This window comes from Amblyraja radiata, chromosome 1, assembly GCF_010909765.2.
Source record: "Amblyraja radiata isolate CabotCenter1 chromosome 1, sAmbRad1.1.pri, whole genome shotgun sequence".
Classification (NCBI taxonomy): domain Eukaryota; kingdom Metazoa; phylum Chordata; class Chondrichthyes; order Rajiformes; family Rajidae; genus Amblyraja; species Amblyraja radiata.
In genome coordinates, this window is record NC_045956.1 from 35,346,504 (window position 1) to 35,369,053 (window position 22,550).

The 22,550-nt window shown below is 45.2% G+C and overlaps 1 protein-coding gene across 2 annotated transcripts in view; it reads left to right on the forward strand.

Moving 5' to 3' along the window:
- The window catches only part of dgkq (diacylglycerol kinase theta), a 128,915-nt gene that overhangs the window by 61,067 nt on the left and 45,298 nt on the right, over nucleotides 1-22,550 (forward strand). For both annotated transcript variants that reach the window (XM_033020457.1, XM_033020458.1), the window contains exons 13-15: nucleotides 1,887-2,037; nucleotides 18,997-19,035; nucleotides 19,695-19,810. In XM_033020457.1, coding sequence (XP_032876348.1) covers nucleotides 1,887-2,037; nucleotides 18,997-19,035; nucleotides 19,695-19,810 — 306 coding nt within the window. The remainder of the gene's footprint in view (nucleotides 1-1,886; nucleotides 2,038-18,996; nucleotides 19,036-19,694; nucleotides 19,811-22,550) is intronic.

Consider the following 22,550-nt stretch of genomic DNA (forward strand, 5'->3'; position numbering starts at 1 on the left):
TAATTTCCCAACGTCCAAATTAAATATCCTGGCTAATGAAGGCCAGCGTGCCAAAATAACGCGCCTTTATTACCCTACCCATGTGCAAAGCTACTTTCAGTGAACTATGTACTTGTACTCATTGATCCCTTTGCTCTACAGCCCTCGGGCCCTACTGTTCATTGTGAAGGTCCTGCTCTGGGTTGACTTCTCAAAACATCACATATATGAGGTGGTGCACTTTGGGAGGTCGAATGTAAGGGGAAAATATATATACAATTAATGACATGACCCTTAACATCATTGATGTAGAGAAATCTTGGGGTCCAAGTCCATAACTCCCTGTAAGTGTCAAGACAAGTGGATAGAGTGGTAAAGAAGGCATATGTTATGCTAGCATTTGTAGATTGGGGCATTGAGTATAAGAGTCTGGAAATCGTGCTGCATCTTCATAGGACTTTGAGGCTGTACTTGGAGTGTTACGTGCAGTTCTGGTCGCCCCATTACAGGAAGGATATGGAGGCTTTAGAAATGGTGCAGAGGAAGTTTACCAGAATGACGCCTGGATTAGGGGGTATTAGCCACAGGGAGAGGATGGACAGACTTCAGATTTCTCTGCAATGCTGGGGTTTGCAGGGAGTTCTGATGGAAATATATAAAGCAATGAGAGATAAAGAGAGGGTAGACAGTCAGAACCTTTTTTCCCAAGGTGGACAAATCATATACAAGGGGACAGAGCTGTAACACAAGAGGGGCAACGTTTAAAGGAGATGTGGGGCGTGTTTTTTTACACAGAGGGTGATGAGTGCCTGGAACGTGGTTGAAGAGAAAGTTTAAAGGTGTTTAAAAGACTTTTGGATAGGCATATTGATATTCAGGGAATGGATACGGGTTGTGCAGGTAGATAAGTGATGGTCATGGTTTTACTTTCTCCCACCCACAAAATCATGGAATTATCAGAATTAAATTCCATCTGCCATTCCTCGGCCCATTGGCCCAGTTAATCAGTCCTTGTCTTGGCAGGTGCTGTTGTTGGCCGGTCCTGTCTAACCACCAACTTGACCTTGCCTTGTCATGAGACAGAGGATATACCTTAATTAAGATGATGGTTGTGCTTATGAATTTTTCAGATTTGGTTCTGCAGATGTATTGATGCATTTTATCCAAAAATATTTTTTCCTTTATGATTGTGATTTCGTTTTTTGTTTACAATGACATTATAAACAATGGATGATCTTAGCTATCCATTGTCACCCATGAGCTTAAATGGACAGAATTGTTTCAGAGGATATGGGACAAAGGCGGGCAGGTGTATGACAGCACTGGGCCTGCACTCGCTGGTGTTTAGAAGGATGAGGGGGACATTGAAACTTAGCGAATAATGAAAGGCTTGGATAGAGTGGATGTGGAGAGGATGATTCCACTAGTGGGGGTATCTAGGACCTGAGGTCACAGGCTCAGAATAAAAGGACGTAACCTTAGAAAGGAGATGAGGATTAATTTCTTTAGTCAGAGTGCGGTGAATCTATGGAATTCATTGCCACATATGGCCGTGGAGGCCAAGTCGATGGGTATTTTTAAAGTGGAGATTCTTGATTAGTGAGGGTGTCAAAGGTTATCGGACGAACGCAGGAGAATGGAGTTGAGAAATAGATCAGCCATGATTGAATGACAGAATAGACTTGAGGGGCCGAATGGCCTAATTCTACACTTATGAGCTATGAAGCTACGAGGTGGGTCTAGTGTAGTTGGGACCTCTTGGTCGGCATGGACGAGTTGGGCGGAAGGGCCAGTTTCCGTACCGTGTAACTCCATGATTAACTTTCTGGTGCCCTCTGTTTTGAGGCTGTTTCTTTGTGTGCATGTAACCAATGTTGATGTTGTCTCTTAATGTCATTGTTCTCTAGCTCTCTGTTCGTCAAATGAACCAGACGAGATTCTACATCACGAAGAAGCAGAAGAGTGTAGTACAGGTGAAGCTGTTGCTCATGGGGCTGCCACATCACCTGTCTCAGGACCAGTACTTCTCATTGCTCACTACTTACCTGGACATCAAACGTAAGTTAAAGGGAGCCACATGCACCAAAGGTTGAAGATCAAGATCCATGCCTGCCTCTTTGTAGGATATGTCTAACAATCCCTGTTCCAGGCGTACACTGGCCCTATCCCCGAACTCTTGACGACTGCATTGGTGCTACTTCCTGCACCAATGCAGAACTCATGGACTACATTAACTTCACTACTAATTTACATACTGCATTCAAATTCACTGGACATCTCCCTACTGTTTCTTGATCTCACCGTCTCCAACACAAGAGACAGACTATTGACTGACATCTATTATAAACCTACTGACTCCCACAGCTACCTAGACGACACTTCTTCCCACCCTGCTTCCTGTAAAGACTATCCCCTACTCCCAATTCCTCCAAGATGAGGTGTTCCATACTAGGCCATCTGAGATGTCCTCATTCTTTAGGGAACGGGGGTTCCCCTCTTCCATTATAGATGAGGCTCTCACTAGGGTCTCCAAAATCCCGCTGCTCCGCTCTTGCTTCCCCTCCCCCGATTCATAACAAGGACAGAGTTCCCCTTGTCCTTACCTTACACCCCATCAGCTGTCGCATACAGCACATGATCCTCCAACATTTTTGCCACCCCCAACGGGATCCCACCACAAGTCACATCTTCCCATCTCCACCCCTTTCTGCAGAGACCGTTCCCTCTGCAACTCCCTGGTTAACTCATTCCTTCCCACCCAAACCACCCCTTTCCTCTGCAACCGCAGGAGATATACCTGTCCCTATACCTCCTCCCTCAACTCTGTCCAGGGACCCCGACAGGCTTTTCAGGTGAGGCATAGGTTCACTTGCACCTCCTCCAACCTCATCTACTGTATCTGCTGTTCCAGGTGTGGACTCCTATATATCAGCGAGACCAAGCGCAGGCTCGGCGATCGTTTCGCTGAACACCTCTGCTCAGTCCGCCTAAACCTACCTGATTTCCCTGTTGCCAAACACTTTAATTTTCCCTCCCGTTCCCACACTGACCTTTCTGTTCAGGACCTCCTCCAATGTCAGAGTGAGGCCCAATGCCAATTGGAGGAACAGCACCTCATATTTTGCTTGGGCAGCTTACAACCCAGCGGATGAACATCCCTCCCCGTTCCCAGTTCTCGCACCAGTTTGACTGTCCCCCTGATTAAATTCTATCTCTGTAAGCTTTGTTGTTGTTATATTCCGGACAGCAGAATGAAGAACAACTTACACGCAGGTTGTCTGGATCACGAGAGAGAGATTAATTACCCAACATTCCCTGCTTATATTGAACACCCAACTCATTAACATATACATGAATATGTATGAATACATTACACTGCTCTCCTTTTTTAAAGTATTAAATCTAAGTACTCAGTTACAATTTTGTTGTTGTGATACTTGATTTGCACCAGTATTTATGAAATCTTAAATGATAAATATAATATATTTATTTTACTTATCTACACATTTTCGTTTTACTTATACTGTGAGTTACTTAACTTAAAAACCTAACCTGACTACTGGTTTACGGATCCTGCCTGATCGTCTAACAGTAACAGGTGTAACAGGTTTAGGTGTTGACTCAACTGTAGGCTTGTTTGGCTCTGTTTTAGTACCCTGACTTTGACCAGAGGAATCTGTTTCTTTGTCTATACTAACTGAACTGAGTGTTTCAACTGCAATGGTCTCTTCCAACTCACTTTCAGATAAAAACTCAGGGATTAGGACTTCATGCTCAGTTTTTGGTTCATCTTTGGCTGCAATCATTTAATCAACATGAATACTTTTGATCCTACCTCCAACTTCAACTAAGTATCTTTTTGTTCCACACACTTCCACTATTTTCCCAACATCCCATTTGTCTCGACTGGACTTGTTGGAAGGATTGAGAACACGAACCTGCTCGTCTGGCTTGAAGTACCTCTCCTTTTTATGGGAGTCAAAATGGCGTTTTTGACTTAACTGTTTTTGGTCAACTCTCAAGGCCAAATTGGGTTGAAATAGACTTAGACATATTCTTAGCCTTCACTTCATCAACAGTTTTGCAGGTGAGTAACCCGTTGTTGTGTGTTGTGTGGTTTTGTACTTCAGCAAGAAACTAGCCAAAGAATGTTTCATGCTGAGCTTTGAACTACCTTACAAAACCTGTTTCTTGAGAACATCTTTGACATTCCTAACAGAACTTTCCGCCGCCCCGTTGGAGGCTGGATGGTATGGAGGAACAAGTGTGTGTTTTACACCATTCCGCTGCATGAATTCTTTGGATCGTTCTGAACGAAACTGAAGCCCATTATCAGAAACAACTTCTTCCGGTAAACCATGGCATGCAAAAATGGATCTCAACTCATCTATGGTGCACTAAGTAGTAGTGCTTGACCCCATATGCTTAACCTTAATCCATTTGGAATGACTATCTACTAGTACCAGAAAGTGATCATTACCCTTTTCACAAAAATCTACATGAACTCTCTGAAAAGGTCTACTTGGCCATGACCAGGGTTGCAGTGGTGTTTTTGGTGGTTTACTCCATCAATTTTGGCAGATTGCTCACCAGAGCCTCGATGTCACTGTCAATACCAGGCCAATACACAAAACTTCTGGCAATTGACTTCATGCTCACTATGCCAGGATGTTCGGCATGAAGTTAATTCATAATTTTGTTTCTCAAAGACTCTGGTACCACCACTCTGTAACCCCACTTAATACACCCATGCTCACATGATAATTCATGGCGTCGATTATGGAAAGGCTTCAGCTCTGAGTTCAGAACTGACTTCAATCCACTATCGATTTCAGTCCAACCGTTCAATGTCTGTTCATAGACCCACTTCAGCACAGTGTCTGTCTCTGTTTCTGCTGCAATTTTTGTTGCAGTCACTGGAAAGTCTTCATCTACAACTTGCAATGTGTAGATTGAGTTCACACTTCCCACATCAGAGTTCTCATGGGGCAACCGGGACAACGCATCTGCAACTGGGTTGCACTTGGAGCTTCTGTACTCAACCTTGTGGTCATACTGGGACAGTAAAATTGCCCAGCGCTGCATCCTCATGGAAGGTATGGCTGACTTGGGACCAAGTATCACTAGTAGTGGCTTGTGATCAGTAGAGCCAGGATGTTTAGGCACTAAAAAACTCTGAAATAGGCAGGCAAAAGGGCATAATAAAATTACAAAAAAGGCACGTAAAAGGCATTTATTGATATAAAAAGGCATGTATTTCCACCACCAAAATATGGTTAAAAATGATAACATAAAGGTATACTACATTAAATGACCAAAGTTGTCTGGTTGCACATAATTACCAGCATTTTTTCCAAATGATCTGATGTTAATCTATGCCGTTTGTCAAACAGAATATGCATCTTATGGATCTCAACTCATCTATGGTGCACTCGGTAGTAATGCTTGACCCATATGCTTAACCTCAATCCATTTGGAATGACTATCTACTGGTACCAGAAAGTGATCATTACCCTTTTCACAAAAATTTACATGAACTCTCTGAAAAGGTCTACTTGGCCATGACCAGGGTTGCAGTGGTGTGTTTGGTGTTTACTCCAGCAATTTTGACAGACGCTACATTTGCTCACCAGTGACTCGATGTCACTGTCAATACCAGGCCAATACACAAAACTTCTGGCAATTGACTTCATGCTTACTATGCCAGGATGTTCGACATGAAGTTCTTTCATAATTTTATTTCTCAAAGACTCTGGTATCACCACTCCGTTGAGAAGGAGAACGTTAAATCGGAAGTGGCAGTGATGCAGTTGAACAAAGGGGACTATGAAGGCATGAGAGGGAAGCTGGCCAAGGTAGACTGGAAAGGGATCCTAGCAGGAATGACGGTGGAACAGCAATGGCAGGAATTTTTGGGCATAATCCAGAAGACGCAGGATCATTTCATTCCTAAAAGGAAGAAAGATTCTAAGGGGAGAAGGAGGCAACCGTGGCTGACAAGAGAAGTTAGGGATAGAATTATACTAAAAGAAAAATGTATAACACAGCAAAGAGTAGCCGGAAGCCAGAGGATTGGGAAACTTTCATAGGACAACCAAAGGCAACAAAACGGGCAATACGGGCTGAAATAATGAAGTATGAAGGGAAGGTACACAAAATTGCTGGAGAAACTCAGCGGGTGCAGCAGCATCTATGGAGCGAAGGAAATAGGCGACGTTTCGGGCCGAAACCCTTCTTCAGACTGATGGGGGGTGGGAGGGGAAAATGAAGGAAAAGGGGAGGAGGAGGAGCCCGAGGGCGGGCGGATGGGAGGGTGGGAGGAGACAGCTAGAGGGTTAAGGAAGGGGAGGAGACAGCAAGGGCTAGTAAAATTGGGAGAATTCAATGTTAATGCCATCCGGACGCAAAGTCCCCAGGCGGAATATGACGTGCTGTTCCTCCAATTTCCGCTGTTGCTCACTCTGGCAATGGAGGAGACCCAGGACAGCGAGGTCGGATTGGGAATGGGAGGGGGAGTTGAAGTGCTGAGCCACCGGGAGTTCAGGTAGGTTATTGCGGACTGAGCGGAGGTGTTCGGCGAAATGATCGCCCAACCTCCGCTTAGTCTCCCCGATGTAAATCAGCTGACATCTAGAGCAGCGGATGCAGTAGATGAGGTTGGAGGAGATACAGGTGAACCTTTGTCGCACCTGGAACGACTGCTTGGGTCCTTGAATGGAGTCGAGGGGGGAGGTGAAGGGACAGGTGTTGCATTTCTTGCGGTTGCAACGGAAAGTGCCCGGGGAGGGGGTGGTGCGGGAGGGAAGGGAAGAATTGACGAGGGAGTTGCGGAGGGAGCGGTCTTTGCGGAAGGCAGACATGGGGGGAGATGGGAAGATGTGGCGAGTGGTGGGGTCACGTTGGGGGTGGCGGAAATGGCGGAGGATTATGTGTTGTATTTGCCGGCTGGTGGGGTGAAAGGTGAGGACCAGAGGGACTCTGCCCTTGTTGCGAGTGCGGAGATGGGGAGAGAGAGCAGTGTTACGGGGTATGGATGAGACCCTGGTGTGAGCTTCATCTATGGTGGCGGAGGGGAATCCCCGTTCCCTGAAGAACGAGGACATTTCCGATGCCCTGGTATGGAATGTCTCATCCTGGGAACAGATGCGGCGTAAGCGGAGGAATTGGGAGTAGGGGATGGAGTCTTTACAGGGGGCATGGTGGGAAGACGTGTAGTCCAGATAGCCATGTGAGTCAGTGGGTTTGTAATGTATGTCGGTCAGGAGTCTGTCCCCTGCGATGGAGATGGTGAGGTCAAGGAATGGTAGGGAAGTGTCGGAAATGGTCCAGGTGTATTGGAGTGCCGGATGGAAGTTGGTGGTGAAGTGGATGAAGTCAGTCAGTTGTGTGTAGGTGCAGGAGGTGGCCCCAAAGCAGTCGTCAATGTCGCCAATGAAGGGAAGCTGGCCAGGAATATAAAGAAGGACAGTAAAAGCTTATTTAAATATGTTAAGGGAAAAAGAGTAGCAAAGTCAAATGTGGGTCCCTTGAAGGCAGACACGGGTGAAATTATGGGCAACAAGGAAATGGCAGAAGAGTTGAATAGGTACTTCGGATCTGTCTTCACTATGGAAGACACAAACAATCTCCCAGATGTACTGGAGGACAGAGGATCTAAGGGGGTAGAGGAACTGAAATACATTTTCATTAGGCGAGAAATAGTATTGGGTAGGCTAATGGGACTGAAGGATGATAAATCCCCTGGGCCTGATGGTCTGCATCCCAGGGTCCTCAGGGAGGTGGCTCTAGAAATAGAAATAGAACATTTTCCAATGTTCAATAAATTCAGGATCAGTCCCTGTGGATTGGAGGATAGCTAATGTTATCCCACTTTTCAAGAAACGAGCGACAGAGAAAACGGGGAATTACTGACCAGTTAGCCTGACTTCGGTTGTGGATGCTGGAGTCAATTATTAAAGAGGTAATAATGGGGCATTTGAATAGCAGTAAAAGGATTAGTCCAAGTCAACATGGATTTATGAAAGGGAAATCGTGCTTGACTAATCTTCTGGAATTTTTTGAGGATGTAACAAGTAAAATGGATGAAGGGGTGCCAGTGGATGTAGTGTATCTAGACTTTCAGAAAGCCTTTGATAAGGTCCCGCACGGGAGACTGGTGACTAAAATTAGAGCACATGGTATTGGGGGTAGGGTGTTGACATGGATAGAAAATTGGTTGGCAGACCGGAAGCAAAGAGTAGGAGTGAACGGGTCCTTTTCAGAATGGCAGGCAGTGGCGAGTGGAGTGCCGCAAGGCTCGGTATTGGGGCCGCAACTGTTTACCATATATATTAATGATTTGGAAGAGGGAATTAGGAGCAACACTAGCAAGTTTGCGGATGACACAAAGCTGGGTGGCAGTGTGAACTGTGAAGAGGATGTTAAGAGGTTGCAGGGTGACCTGGACAGGTTGAGTGAGTGGGCAGATGCGTGGCAGATGCAGTATAGTATAGATAAATGTGAGGTTATCCACCTTGGCGGCAAAAACAAGGGGGAAGATTATTATCTCAACGGGGTTAGTTTAGGTAAGGGGGAGGTACAGCGAGACCTGGGTGTCCTTGTACACCGGTCACTGAAAGTTGGCGTGCAGGTACAGCAGGCAGTGAAGAAAGCTAATGGAATGTTGGCCTTCATAACAAGAGGATTTCAGTATAGAAGTAGAGAGGTTCTTCTGCAGAGGACGCCCGGGAGCCGTTACAGAGGGAGGAGCGACCTTCGTGTGGTGAGTTAAAAAACCCATCGCGGGGCTTGTCTCAACAGAGGCCCGGGAGCCGTTACAGAGGGAGGAGCGACCTTCGTGTGGTGAGTTAAAAAACCCATCGCGGGGCTTGTCTCAACAGAGGCCCGGGAGCCGTTACAGAGGGAGGAGCGACCTTCGTGTGGTGAGTTAAAAAACCCATCGCGGGGCTTGTCTCAACAGAGGCCCGGGAGCCGTTACAGAGGGAGGACTATCAAAATCTGCAACGTTCCATTCGCAGATCACACTTCAAAATAAGGGGGATGGTGGAAGCCTCTGATTGGTCGAACGGACTAGAGGAAGCAGATGTTACAGGACTAGAGGAAGCAGCTGATTGGCTTGTATCCCGGGTAAGGCTTTATTGTATTCGGTTAAGGGGGAGAAATGAGGGCCAGGGCAGTTTACTGTTCTAGATGTCAGATGTGGGAGGTCATGGAGTCTGAGTGCCCTCCAGACGTCCACATCTGCGCCAGGTGCGTCGAGATGGGGCTCCTAAGGGACCGTGTTAGGAACCTGGAACAGCAACTCGATGACCTCTGTCTGCTCAGGGAGAGCGAGGAGGTCATAGATAGGAGTTACAGGGAGGTGGTCACTCCAAGATCACGGGAGACAGAAAACTGGGTCACAGTTAGGAAGGGCAACGGGCAGAGGCAGGGACTGGTGAGTACCCCGGTGGCTGTACACCTTGAAAATAAGTACTCATGTTTGAGTAAGGGTGGGGGAGACAGCCTACCTGGGGGCAGCGACAGCGGCCGGGCCTCTGGTATAAAGACCGGTCCTGTTGCTCAGAAGGGTAAGGAAAAGAAGAGGAGGGCAATTGTAATAGGGGACTCTATAGTTAGGGGGTCGGATAGGCGATTCGGTGGATGCAGACAAGAGACCCGGATGGTAGTTTGCCTCCCTGGTGCCAGGGTCAGGGATGTGTCTGAACGGGTCCAAGAAATCCTGAAAAGGGAGGGAGAGGAGCCTGAAGTTGTGGTACATAGAGGTACCAACGACATAGGTAAAAAAAGAGAAGAGGTTCTGAAAGAAGAATTTAGGGAGTTAAGTAGAGAGTTAAGGAGAAGGACTGCAAAGGTAACAATCTCAGGATTACTGCCTGTGCCACGCGACAGTGAGCGTACGAATGGAGCGAGGTGGTGGATAAATGAGTGGATGAGGGACTGGTGCAGTGGGTATGGATTCAAGTTTCTGGATCATTAGGACCTCTTTTGGGGAAGGTGCGAACTGTACAGAAAGGACGGGTTGCACTTGAACTCGAGGGGGACCAATATCCTGGCGGGGAGATTTGCAAAGGCTACTGGGGAGACTTTAAACTAGTATGGTTGGGGGGAGGGACTCAAATTGGGAAAGCTAGCCGTCAGTGTGTGAGGCAGCAGGCAGAGAATGGTAGCACTGACCCAAAATGTAGGGAGAGAGAAGAAAAAGGCAATAAACAGAGAATAAGAGAGGGTGAGTTTCTTAAATGTGTATATTTTAATGCTAGGAGCATTGTAAGAAAGGTGGATGAACTTAGAGCCTGGATTGACACCTGAAAGTATGATGTTGTGGCGATCAGTGAAACATGGTTTGCGGGAGGGCTGTGATTGGAAACTAAATATTCCAGGATTTCGTTGCTTCAGGTGTGATAGAATTGGAGGGGCAAGAGTGGTGGAGGTGTTGCATTGCTTATCAGGGAAGATATTACAGCAGTGCTTTGGCAGGATAGATTAGAGGGCTTGTCTAGGGAGGCTATTTGGGTGGAACTGAGAAATGGGAAAGGGGTAGCAACACTTATAGGGGTGTATTATAGACCGCCAAATGGGGAGCGAGAATTGGAAGAGCAAATATGTAAGGAGATTGCAGATATTAGTAGTAAGCACAAGGTAGTGATTGTGGGAGATTTCAATTTTCCACACATAGACTGGGAAACACATTCTGTAAATGGGCTGGATGGGTTGGAGTTTGTAAAATGTGTGCAGGATAGTTTTTTGCAACAATACATAGAAGTACCTACTAGAGAAGGGGCGGTGCTGGACCTCCTGTTAGGAAATGAGACGGGTCAGGTGGCAGAGGTATGCGTTGGGGAACAGTTCGGAACCAGTGATCACAATACCATTAGTTTCAATATAATTATGGAGAGGGTCAGAACTGGACCTAGGGTTGAGATTTTTGATTGGAGAAAGGCTAACTTTGAGGAGATGCGAAAGGATTTAAAAGGAGTAAATTGGGACATTTTGTTTTATGGGAAAGATATGGAAGAGAAATGGAGTACATTTAAAGGTGAAATTTTAAGAGTACAGAATCTTTATGTCCCTGTTCGGTTGAAAGGAAATAGTAAAAATCGGAAAGAGCCATGGTTTTCAAGGGAAATTGGACACGGTTCGGAAAAAGAGGGAGATCTACAATAATTATAGGCAGCATGGAGTAAATGAGGTGCTTGAGGAGTATAAAGAATGTAAAAAGAATCTTAAGAAAGAAATTAGAAAAGCTAAAAGAAGATATGAGGTTGTAAACCCAAAGGGTTTCTACAGCTATATTAATAGCAAAAGGATAACGAGGGATAAAATTGGTCCATTAGAGAGTCAGAGTGGACAGCTATCTGCAGAGCCAAAAGAGATGGGGGAGATATTGAACAATTTGTTTTCTTCGGGATTCACCAAGGAGAAGGATATTGAATTATGTGAGGTAAGGGAAACAAGTAGAGTAGCTATGGAAACTATGAGATTCAAAGAAGAGGAAGTACTGACACTTTTGAGAAATATAAAAGTGGATAAGTCTCCAGGTCCGGACAGGATATTCCCTAGGACATTGAGGGAAGTTAGTGTAGAAATAGCAGGGGCTATGACAGAAATATTTCAAATGTCATTAGAAACGGGAATAGTGCCGGAGGATTGGCGTACTGCGCATGTTGTTCCATTGTTTAAAAAGGGGTCTAAGAGTAAACCTAGCAATTATAGACCTGTTAGTTTGACGTCAGTGGTGGGCAAATTAATGAAAAGGATACTTAGAGATAATATATATAAGCATCTGGATAAACAGGGTCTGATTAGGAACAGTCAACATGGATTTGTGCCTGGAAGGTTATGTTTGACTAATCTTCTTGAATTTTTTGAAGAGGTTACTCGGGAAATTGATGAGGGTAAAGCAGTGGATGTTGTATATATGGACTTCAGTAAGGCCTTTGACAAGGTTCCTCATGGAAGGTTGGTTAAGAAGGTTCAATGGTTGGGTATTAATGGTGGAGTAGCAAGATGGATTCAACAGTGGCTGAATGGGAGATGCCAGAGAGTAATGGTGGATGGTTGTTTGTCAGGTTGGAGGCCAGTAACTAGTGCGGTGCCACAGGGATCTGTGTTGGGTCCACTGTTGTTTGTCATGTACATCAATGATCTGGATGATGGTGTGGTAAATTGGATTAGTAAGTATGCAGATGATACTAAGATAGGTGGGGTTGTGGATAATGAAGTAGATTTTCAAATTCTACAGAGAGATTTATGCCAGTTGGAAGAGTGGCCTGAAAGATGGCAGATGGAGTTTAATGCTGATAAATGTGAGGTGCTACATCTTGGCAGGACAAATCAAAATAGGACGTACATGGTAAATGGTAGGGAATTGAAGAATGCAGGTGAACAGAGGGATCTGGGAATAACTGTGCACAGTTCCCTGAAAGTGGAATCTCATGTAGATAGGGTGGTAAAGAAAGTTTTTGGTGTGCTGGCCTTTATAAATCAGAGCATTGAGTATAGAAGTTGGGATGTAATGTTAACATTGTACAAGGCATTGGTGAGGCCAATTCTGGAGTATGGGGTACAATTTTGGTCGCCTAATTATAGGAAGGATGTCAACAAAATAGAGAGAGTACAGAGGAGATTTACTAGAATGTTGCCTGGGTTTCAGCAACTAAGTTACAGAGAAAGGTTGAACAAGTTAGGGCTTTATTCTTTGGAGCGCAGAAGGTTAAGGGGGGACTTGATAGAGGTCTTTAAAATGATGAGAGGGATAGACAGAGTTGACGTGGATAAGCTTTTCCCACTGAGAGTAGGGAAGATTCAAACAAGGGGACATGACTTGAGAATTAAGGGACAAAAGTTTAGGGGTAACATGAGGGGGAACTTCTTTACTCAGAGAGTGGTGGCTGTGTGGAATGAGCTTCCAGTGAAGGTGGTGGAGGCAGGTTCGTTTTTATCATTTAAAAATAAATTGGATAGTTATATGGACGGGAAAGGAATGGAGGGTTATGGTCTGAGCGCAGGTATATGGGACTAGGGGAGAATACGTGTTCGGCTCGGACTAGAAGGGTCGAGATGGCCTGTTTCCGTGCTGTAATTGTTATATGGTTATTATATGGTTATAGTTGTATAGGGCTCTGGTGAGACCACATCTGGAGTATTGTGTACAGTTTTGGTCTCCCAATTTGAGGAAGGACATCCTTGTGATTGAGGCAGTGCAGCGTAGGTTCACGAGATTGATCCCTGGGATGGCGGGACTGTCATATGAGGAAAGATTGAAAAGACTAGGCTTGTATTCACTGGAGTTTAGAAGGATGAGGGGATCTTATAGAAATATATAAAATTATAAATGGACTGGAGAAGCTAGATGCAGGAAAAATGTTCCCTATGTTGGGCGAGTCCAGAACCAGGGGCCACATTCTTAGAATAAAGGGGAGGTCATTTAAGACTGAGGTGAGAAAAACTTTTTCTCCCAGAGAGTTGTGAATTTATGTAATTCCCTGCCACAGAGGGCAGTGGGGGCCAAATCACTGGACGGATTTAAGAGTTAGATAGAGCTCTAGGGGCTAGTGGAGTCGAGGGATATGGGGAGAAGGCTGGCACGGGTTATTGATAGAGGACGATCGGCCATGATCACAATAAATGGCAGTGCTGGCTCGAAGGGCCGAATGGCCTCCTCCTCAAGTTCAAGTGAGTTTATTGTCATGTCCCTGAATAGGACAATGAAATTCTTGCTTTGCTTCAGCACACAGAACATAGTAAGCATTTACTACAAAACAGATAAGTGTGTCCATATACCATAATATAAATATATACACACATGAATAAATAAACTGATAAAGTGCAAATAACAGAAAATGGGTTATTAATAATCAGAGTTTTGATCAGATTAATAATCAGAGTAATCAGAGTCAGAGTTTCTCCTGCACCTATTTTCTATGTTTCTATGCTTCAGTTGTGAAAAACATCTTTCTACCTCAGCTGAGGTCACTGGTGCATACCTGAAACAAGCTACAGATTCTATATTCATGTCGATATCTTGTGCATTACAACTACCTTTGAGAACCTTAGCTATGTTTTGTATTTCTTTGTTAGCTAAAATCACTCTCTCACATTTTCCTTGTATGTCTTTACCTACATCGCCAGAAACGTTACGAATATCGTCAGTTACTTTGTGGAAAACCTGCAAGTTATTCACTATTGTTTCGCCATGTTTCTCAAGGGAATTGGTAGGTTGTGGGAAGTTTGCAAAATTGGAAGCAATAAATAGATCTTGGAGAAGACTGAACCAGCGGGCAGCGGCACGAATGAATGAACGACCGACAATGGCGCACCCGGTTTCTCCCCGGTGGTAGAGATTTTCTTGTAATTTATACTATAATATTAATGTGTTAACATAGAAGACGTCATTGTAATCACAGTACAACTAGAGAAAATAGCACGACTTTTTAGCAAAACGGCAAAAAAGGGTTGATTATAGGCACTCGATCGTGAAAAAGGCATTATCCTGGTGAAATCATCAAAAAAGACATGAAAAGGCACATCGCATTTATGTCAAAATTCTGGCTCTAGTGATCAGTCACTAGGGTGAATGGTCTGCCGAGATGAAACTGATGTCATCAAAAGCAAGTTTCATCTTGCGTGTCATATCGTAGTGAAGTTTTCTTGCAGATGTCATTTGCACATTGCTGTTCCTTACCCCACGTCCATTTCACATCTTTTTGTAGCAGATGATGTAGTGGCTTTAGATGTAGTGGTTCTCCCATCTCCACAAAGGAACTCTGGAGCTCTGTCAGAGTGACCATCGGGTTCTTGGTCACCTCCCTGACCAAGGCCCTTCTCCCCTGATTGCTCAGTTTGGCTGGGCGGCCAGCTCTATGAAGAGTCCTGGTGGCTCCAAAGTTCTTCCATTTAAGAATGACGGAGGCTACTGTGCTCTTCGGGACCTGCAATGCTGCAGAAATTGTTTTATACCCTTCCCCAGATCTGTGTCTCGACACAATCCTGTCGCGGAGGTCTACGGACAATTCTTTGTCTTCATGGCTTGGTTTTTGCTCTGACATGCACTGTCAACTGTGTGACCTTATATAGACAGTTGTGTGCCTTGATGCATCAAAGGGGATGAAGGTCAAGGAAAATGTTGAATGGATGACTATTAGTTTGGAGAAGATGACAACTGTAATATATTCATACATATGTTAATGAGCTGGTGTTGTACATAAGCAGGGAATGTTGGGTAATAAATCTCTCTCTCGTGATCCAGGCAACCTGCGTGTAAATTGTTATTCATTCTGCTGTCCGGAATAACAAAATTGGCGACGAGGATGGGATAGAGTTTGTGAACTCATCCTTTAAATACAGTGCTGGACTGTTGCAGTATTATTTAACAGTTTAAACAGTAAATACGGAGTTGTGTCGCAGTTGTTTGCGAGCTGGACACGATAGGCCGCAGATCCTTCTATGCAGGGACTGTAGTTTAAAACAGCAGCTGGACAAATTGTCAAGAGTTTGTCAGGCTATCTCTAGGTTGTGTCTATGTGCAAGATGCCATCCTTGGGATTGTATAACATTTTAGACTGAGTTTCTTTTGTCAAGTTCCTTAAGCTGAATAGCCTTTTTACAGCTAAGTTTTTGGTGAATTGTTACACCAGAACAGATAGGAAATCGGGGTTTTTGAACGGACTTTAAAGAAAAAGGACGACACGGTGGCAGCGTCCACGGGCTACATCGGAAACCTTGGCACTTTTGACAAGAGTAAAGAGCCGTTCAGCTCCTATATGGAGAGAGCAAACATGTTTTTCACGGCAAACAACATAATGGAGATTAACGGTAAAGGAGAGATAGTGACTGAAACAAAGCGATTCTGCTCACGGAGATCGGTCCTGAAGTGTACGGCACACTCGTGAATCTCCTTGCACCCATAAAGGCAATGGCGTGCCATTCAATGACATTATGAAAAAGTTGGAGGGGCACTTCAAGCCAAAGCCTCTGTAAATTGCAGAAAACTATAAATTCGACACTAGAAACCAGAAGCAGAATGAGACAATCAATGAGTACATTGTTGAAAAACTTAACTTTGCACTGTAACTTCGGAACCTTTCTCGGACGCGCACTATGCGACAGATTTGTTTGTGGTCTAGTGGATGAACAAATTCAGTCTAAACGCGTGAACACTCCGGATCTTACATTCGAGAAAGCATGCAAGATTGCTACCACAATGGAGATGGCATCAAAGAATGCTCGCGAGTTTCGACCACAGACTGCAGTGGCTGTTTACAGTCACAAGGAGACAAGTGGACAAATGAACTGTAAAGTTCAGCATAATGGTCAGTCAGTAACACTGCCCATTATAGTGGCCAGCTACAGAAATAAACCAACCCTCCTTGGAAAGGATTGGCTGAGTAGAATAGAATTAGACTGGAAGAACATTTTCAGCATCAATTTGTCCAAATCAAATGTCATAAGCAAACATGCAAGCATATTTGCTGACAGTTACACGGGAATAACAGGGTACTATGCACACATTAGACTTAAGCAAGATGTGAGACCTGTGTATTGTCGACCAAGACCTGTACCATATGCACAAAAGCAACAAGTGGAGGAAGAACTCGACAGGTTAGAGCGGATTGGAGTACTCGTGAAGACAGACCAGACTAACTGGGCAACGCCGATTGTGGCCGTACCCAAGGCCGACAAAACTGTTCGACTATGTGGTGACTACAAAGTCACAATCAACTAAGCCGTTGATGACGAACAATATCTGTTACCAATCTCGTAAGATCTATACGCAGAACTTAGAGGAGCAAGAGTCTTCACTAAACTGGATTTGTCTCACGCTCCCCGAAAATCTTTCAATCTCTCATGGACCATATAACCATATAACAATTACAGCACGGAAACAGGCCATCTCGGCCCTTCTAGTCCGTGCCGAACACTTATTCTCCCCTAGTCCTGACCTGTCTCATTTCCTAACAGGAGGTCCAGCACTGCCCCTTCTCTAGTAGGTACCTCTATGTATTGCAGCAAAAAACTATCCTGCACACATTTTACAAACTCCAAACCATCCAGCCCTTTTACAGAATGTTTCCCAGTCTATGTGTGGAAAATTGAAATCTCCCACAATCACTACCTTGTGCTTACTACTAATACCTGCTATCTCCTTACATATTTGCTCTTCCAATTCTCGCTCCCCATTAGGCGGTCTACAATACACCCCTATAAGTGTTGCTACACCTTTCCCATTTCTCAGTTTCACCCAAATAGCCTCCCTAGACGAGCCCTCTAATCTATCCTGCCAAAGCACTGCTGTAATATCTTCCCTGACAAGCAATGCAACACCTCCACCTCTTGCCCCTCCAATTCTATCACACCTGAAGCAACGAAATCCTGGAATATTTAGTTTCCAATCACAACCATGTTTCACTAATCCTGCAACCATGTTTCACTAATCGCCACAACATCATACTTCCAGGGTACACAAAATTGCTGGAGGAACTCAGCGGGTGCAGCAGCACTGCTGCACCCGCTGAGTTCCTCCAGCAATTTTGTGTACCTTCGATATTCCAGCATCTGCAGTTCCCTTTTGAACATCATACTTCCAGGTGTCAATCCAGGCTCTAAGTTCATCCACTTTTCTTATACAATGCTCCTAGCATTAAAATATACACATTTAAGAAACCCACCACCTCTTATTCTCCGTTTGTTATCTTTTTCTTCTTTCTCCCCTACCTGTTGGGTCTGAGTGCTTCCCTTCTCTGCCTCCTGCCTCACACACTGTCTACTAGCTTTCTCTATTTGAGTCTCAACCGTTCTAGTTTAAAGTCTCCCCAGTAGCCTTTGCAAATCTCCCCGCCAGGATATTGGTCCCCCTCGGGTTCAAGTGCAACCCGTCCTTTTTTACAGGTCACACCTTCCCCAAAAGAGGTCCCAATGATCCAGAAACTTGAATCCCTGCCATCTGCACCAGTCCCTCAGCCACGCATTTATCCTCCACCTCACTCCATTCCTACTCTCACTGTCTTGTGGCACAGGCAGTAATCCTGAGATTGTTACTTTTGCGGTCCTTCTCCTTAACTCTCTTCCTAACTCCCTAAATTCTCCTTTCAGGACCTCTTCTCTTTTTCTACGTATGTCATTGGTACCTATGTGTACCACAACCTCAGGCTCCTCTCCCTCCCATTTCAGGGTATCTTGGACACGTTCAGACACATCCCAGACCCTGGCACCAGGGAGGCAAACTACCATCCGGGTCTCCTGACTGCGTCCACAGAATCGCCTATCTGACCCCCTAACTATAAAGTCCCCTATTACTATTGCCCTCCTCTTCTTTTCCCTACCCTTCTGAGCAACAGATTGATGATTAAAAAAATGAATTTCATCCTTTTAGAATAAGGCCGTGACTTAACAAAATGTGGAAAAGTGAAGGGGTCTTACTTTCTGAATGCACTGTACAGGGAGAAACATAGAAAATAGGTGCAGGAGTAGGCCATTCGGCCCTTCGAACCTGCATCGCCATTCAATATGACCATGACTGATCATCCATCACACATTACAGAGAGTATTCCATCACACATTAATTTTAGCCATTGCTGATAGCACGGGCTTTTGTTCAATCTGTATGACTCTATAACTCTGTTAATTACATTTTAATGTAATGATGATTTTGTCTTAGTTTCAGGAACCTGGGTAATTAAACACTGACACAAATATGTTTGTTTTATTCTCGCATTGTATATTCTGCTTTGAAAGATATTCAGTCTGAATTTATATATGAAAATGAATCAAAATAAAGTTAAGGCACAGAGTGCTGGAGTAACTCAGCGGGTCAGGGAGCATCTCTGGAGAACATGGATAGGTGACATTATTCAGTCTGAAGAAGGATCCCAACCAGAAATGTCACCTATCCATGTTTCCCAGAGATGCTACCTGACCTGCTGAGTTACTCCAGCACTTTGTGTCTTTTTTCGTAAACCAACATCTGCAGTTCCTTGTTTGCAAAATGAATTAAAGTAAATCTATTTATTTCACCAGGGAATGCAGTGTCTCTCAGTTACCTATACGCAGATCAAGGTAGGATGGCTTATTTTAACACTACAGTAATTCATGATTAATACTATTATTTAAATAATTAATTGCAATTTGGCCTGACTTGCCCACGCTGATCAAGATGCCCCATCTGCACTAGTCCCACCTGCCTCCGGTCCAAATCCTTGTTAAACTTTCCTATCCATGTACCTGTCCAAATGTCTTTTAAATGTTATATTACCTGCTCCAATTACATCCTCTGGTAGCTCATTCCATACACTGTGAAAAACCTGCCCCTCGGGTTCCTATTAAATGTTTCCCCCCTCACCATGAACTATGTCTTCTGGTTCCCGATTCCCTACTCTGGGCAAGAGAGTTTGTGCACCTACCCGATCTATTCCTCTCATGATTTTATACACCTCCATAAGGTCATCCCTCATCCTCCTGCACTCCATGGATTAAAGTCCAAGCCAACTCAACCGCTCCCTTTATCTCGGTTTCACAAGTCATGGCAACATCCTTGTAATTCTTCTCTGCACCCTTTGCAGGGTGACCAAAACTGAACATACTAAGCAAGTGTGGAGCTGTTTAATGTTTGATAATCTTCACAGACAATGTTGTTGGTTTGGGAGCAGGCTGTCCGGGGTGAGGGGCATGTATGTATCGTTGGATTGGGTCTGACTTCAGCTTGTACTGTGTTTCAGGTGCCGTTGTGCTGGAGATTTCTTGCTTTGCTGAGGCGGAGAGGATTTACATGCTTGTTAGAGACACTACCATCAATGACAAACAGCTCTCTACAGTTATAATTCCTGACATTCAGGTAAACGTCTCAGTAACGCAGCCAAGAAACAGGCCCTTTGTCCAAACCTGTCCATGCCAAACATCTTAGGGTCATCCGTTTGCCTGCATTTGGCCCGGACCCTCTAAACCTACCCTATTCATGTAAAGTGTTTAAGAAGGAACTGCAGATGCTTTAAAATCGAAGGTAGCTAAAAATGCTGGAGAAACTCAGCGGGTGAGGCAGCATCTATGGAGCGAAGGAAATTACAACGTTTCGGGTCGAAACCCTTCTTCAGACTGATGTGAGGGTGGGGGGACGGGAAGAAGAAAGTAAGAGGAGGAGCCAGTGGGCTGAGAGAGAGCTGAGAAGGGGAGCAGAAAGTAGGGACTACCTGAAATTAGAGAAGTCACTGTTCATACTGCTGGGGTGCAGACTGTCCAAGCGAGATATGAGGTGCTGCTCCTCCAATTTATGGTGGTCCTCACTCTGGCCATGGAGGAGGCCCAGGACAGAAAGGTCGGATTCGGAATGGGAGGGGGAGTTAAAGTACTAAGCCACCGGGAGATCAGGTTGGTTATTGCGAAATGAGCGGAGGTGTTCAGCGAAGCGATCATTTCATTTCACCACTAACTTCCATCCGGCACTTAAGTACACCTGGACCATTTCCGACATTTCCCTACCATTTCTTGACCTCACTATCTCCATCGCAGGAGATAGACTACTGCCCAACATCCAGTATAAACCCACTGACTCCCATGGTTATCTGGACTACACTTCTTCCCACCCAGCTTCCTGTAAGGACTCCATCCTCTACTCCCAATTCCTCTGTCTACGCCGCATCTGCACCCAGGACATTGGAGATGTCCTCATTCTTCAGGTAATGGGGGTTCCCCTCTTCTACTATAGATGAGGCTCTCACCAGGGTCTCCTATACCCCATGACTCTACTCTCACTCCCCATACCCCCAGTCCCCCTTGTCCTCACCTTCCACCCTACCAGCCGTCACATACAACATATAATCCTCTGACATTTTCGCCACCTCCAACGTGATCCCACCACTTGCCACATCTTCCCATCTTCTCCCCTGTCTGCTTTCTGCAGAGACCGCTCCCTCCAAAACTCCCTGGTCAATTTGTCCCTTCCCACACAAACCACACTCTCCTGGCACTTTCCCTTGCAACCGCAGGAAATGCTACACTGGTCGCTTTACCTCCCCCCTTGACTCTATTGAAGGACCCAAGCAGTCTTTCCAGGTGCGGCAGAGGTTCACCTGCACCTCCTCCAACCTCATCTATTGCATCCGCTGCTCTAGATGTCAGCTGCTCTACAGTGAGACCAAGCGTAGGCTTGGCGATCGCTTCGCCGAAAACCTCCGCTTGGTTCACAATAATCGATCTGATCTCCCGGTGGCTCAGCACTTCAACTCCCCCTCCCAATCCGAATTCGATCTTTCTGTCCTGGGCCTCCTCCATGGCCAGAGTGTGGACTACTGTAAATTGGAGGAGCAGCACCTCATATTTCGCTTGGGCAGTCTGCACCCCAGCGGTATGAACATTAACTTCTCTAATTTCAGTTAGTCCCTACTTTCTCCTCCTCTTCTCAGCTCCCCCCCAGCCCTCTGGCTCCTCCTCTTCCTTTCTTCTCCCCCCCCCCCCCCCCCACCCTCACATCAGTCTGAAGAAGGATCTCGACCTGAAACGTTGCCTATTTCCTTCGCTCCATAGATGCTGCCTCACCCGCTGAGTTTCTCCAGCATTTTTGTCCACTATCCATTTAAAGCCTGAACTTACTGTAAAATGATTGTAGGGACGGAGCAACATTGAATACGTGATTCAAACAAGACGGTTAGTTCAATATGACCATGTTACTACTTAGACTTACTGCAAACACAGACAAAAGGAAGAGAGGAATGTGCATTCCTGCAGTATCCGTATCATTTGTGCAACGTTTCAAACACGTTACTGTATGGATAAACGCACAGCAGGCGTACTCCATCCACGTACATGCTTAGTGTTCTTCACATGACGTAGAGTTCAGCTGTTTTTCTAGCTAGCACCGCCCCTCACAATGGGAATTATTGAGATGGGATAGGCTTTGCAAGGGATGAGATGCAAGATCAATTACAATTTGGGGGAAGCAGGTGAACAGGAGCACTATGGTCAATTATAGGTGAGAAGAATGGGGAGTGAGTGCAGGCATCACCAGTGCAGTCATCTCCTCCCCAACAACTGCCCACAAGTCAGCTTATGCGCCTGCTTTCTGTACCTACCCATCATGCATCACTCTATATCTGCCTGCTGCCATTCTCTCACCCTGACACTATCATTAATTAAACTAATGGAACCATGAAAATAATGATACTAGCTGGGATGGCCATGGACGAGTTGGGCCTAAGGGCCTGTTTCCGTGCCGTATAACTGCATCCAGGCATTAATTAATACCATGAGAAACATCATTGTTACTAACTGGAAAAATGTTTTAAAAATGTGTGGGCTAATTTGCAGGTTGTTTGTAACAGTGTGCCCTTGGTGCAATGATGTTAACAGCGCTCCATGGCATCTCAGACCTCGGCAGCCGGCAATGAAACTTAGAAAATAGGTGCAGGAGGAGGCCATTCGGCCCTTCGAGCCAGCACCGCCATTCATTGTGATCATGGCTGATCGTCCCCAATCAATAACCCGTGCCTGCCTTCTCCCCATATCCCTTGATTCCACTAGCCCCTAGAGCTCTATCTAACTCTCTCTTAAATCCATCCAGTGACTTGGCCTCCACTGCCCCC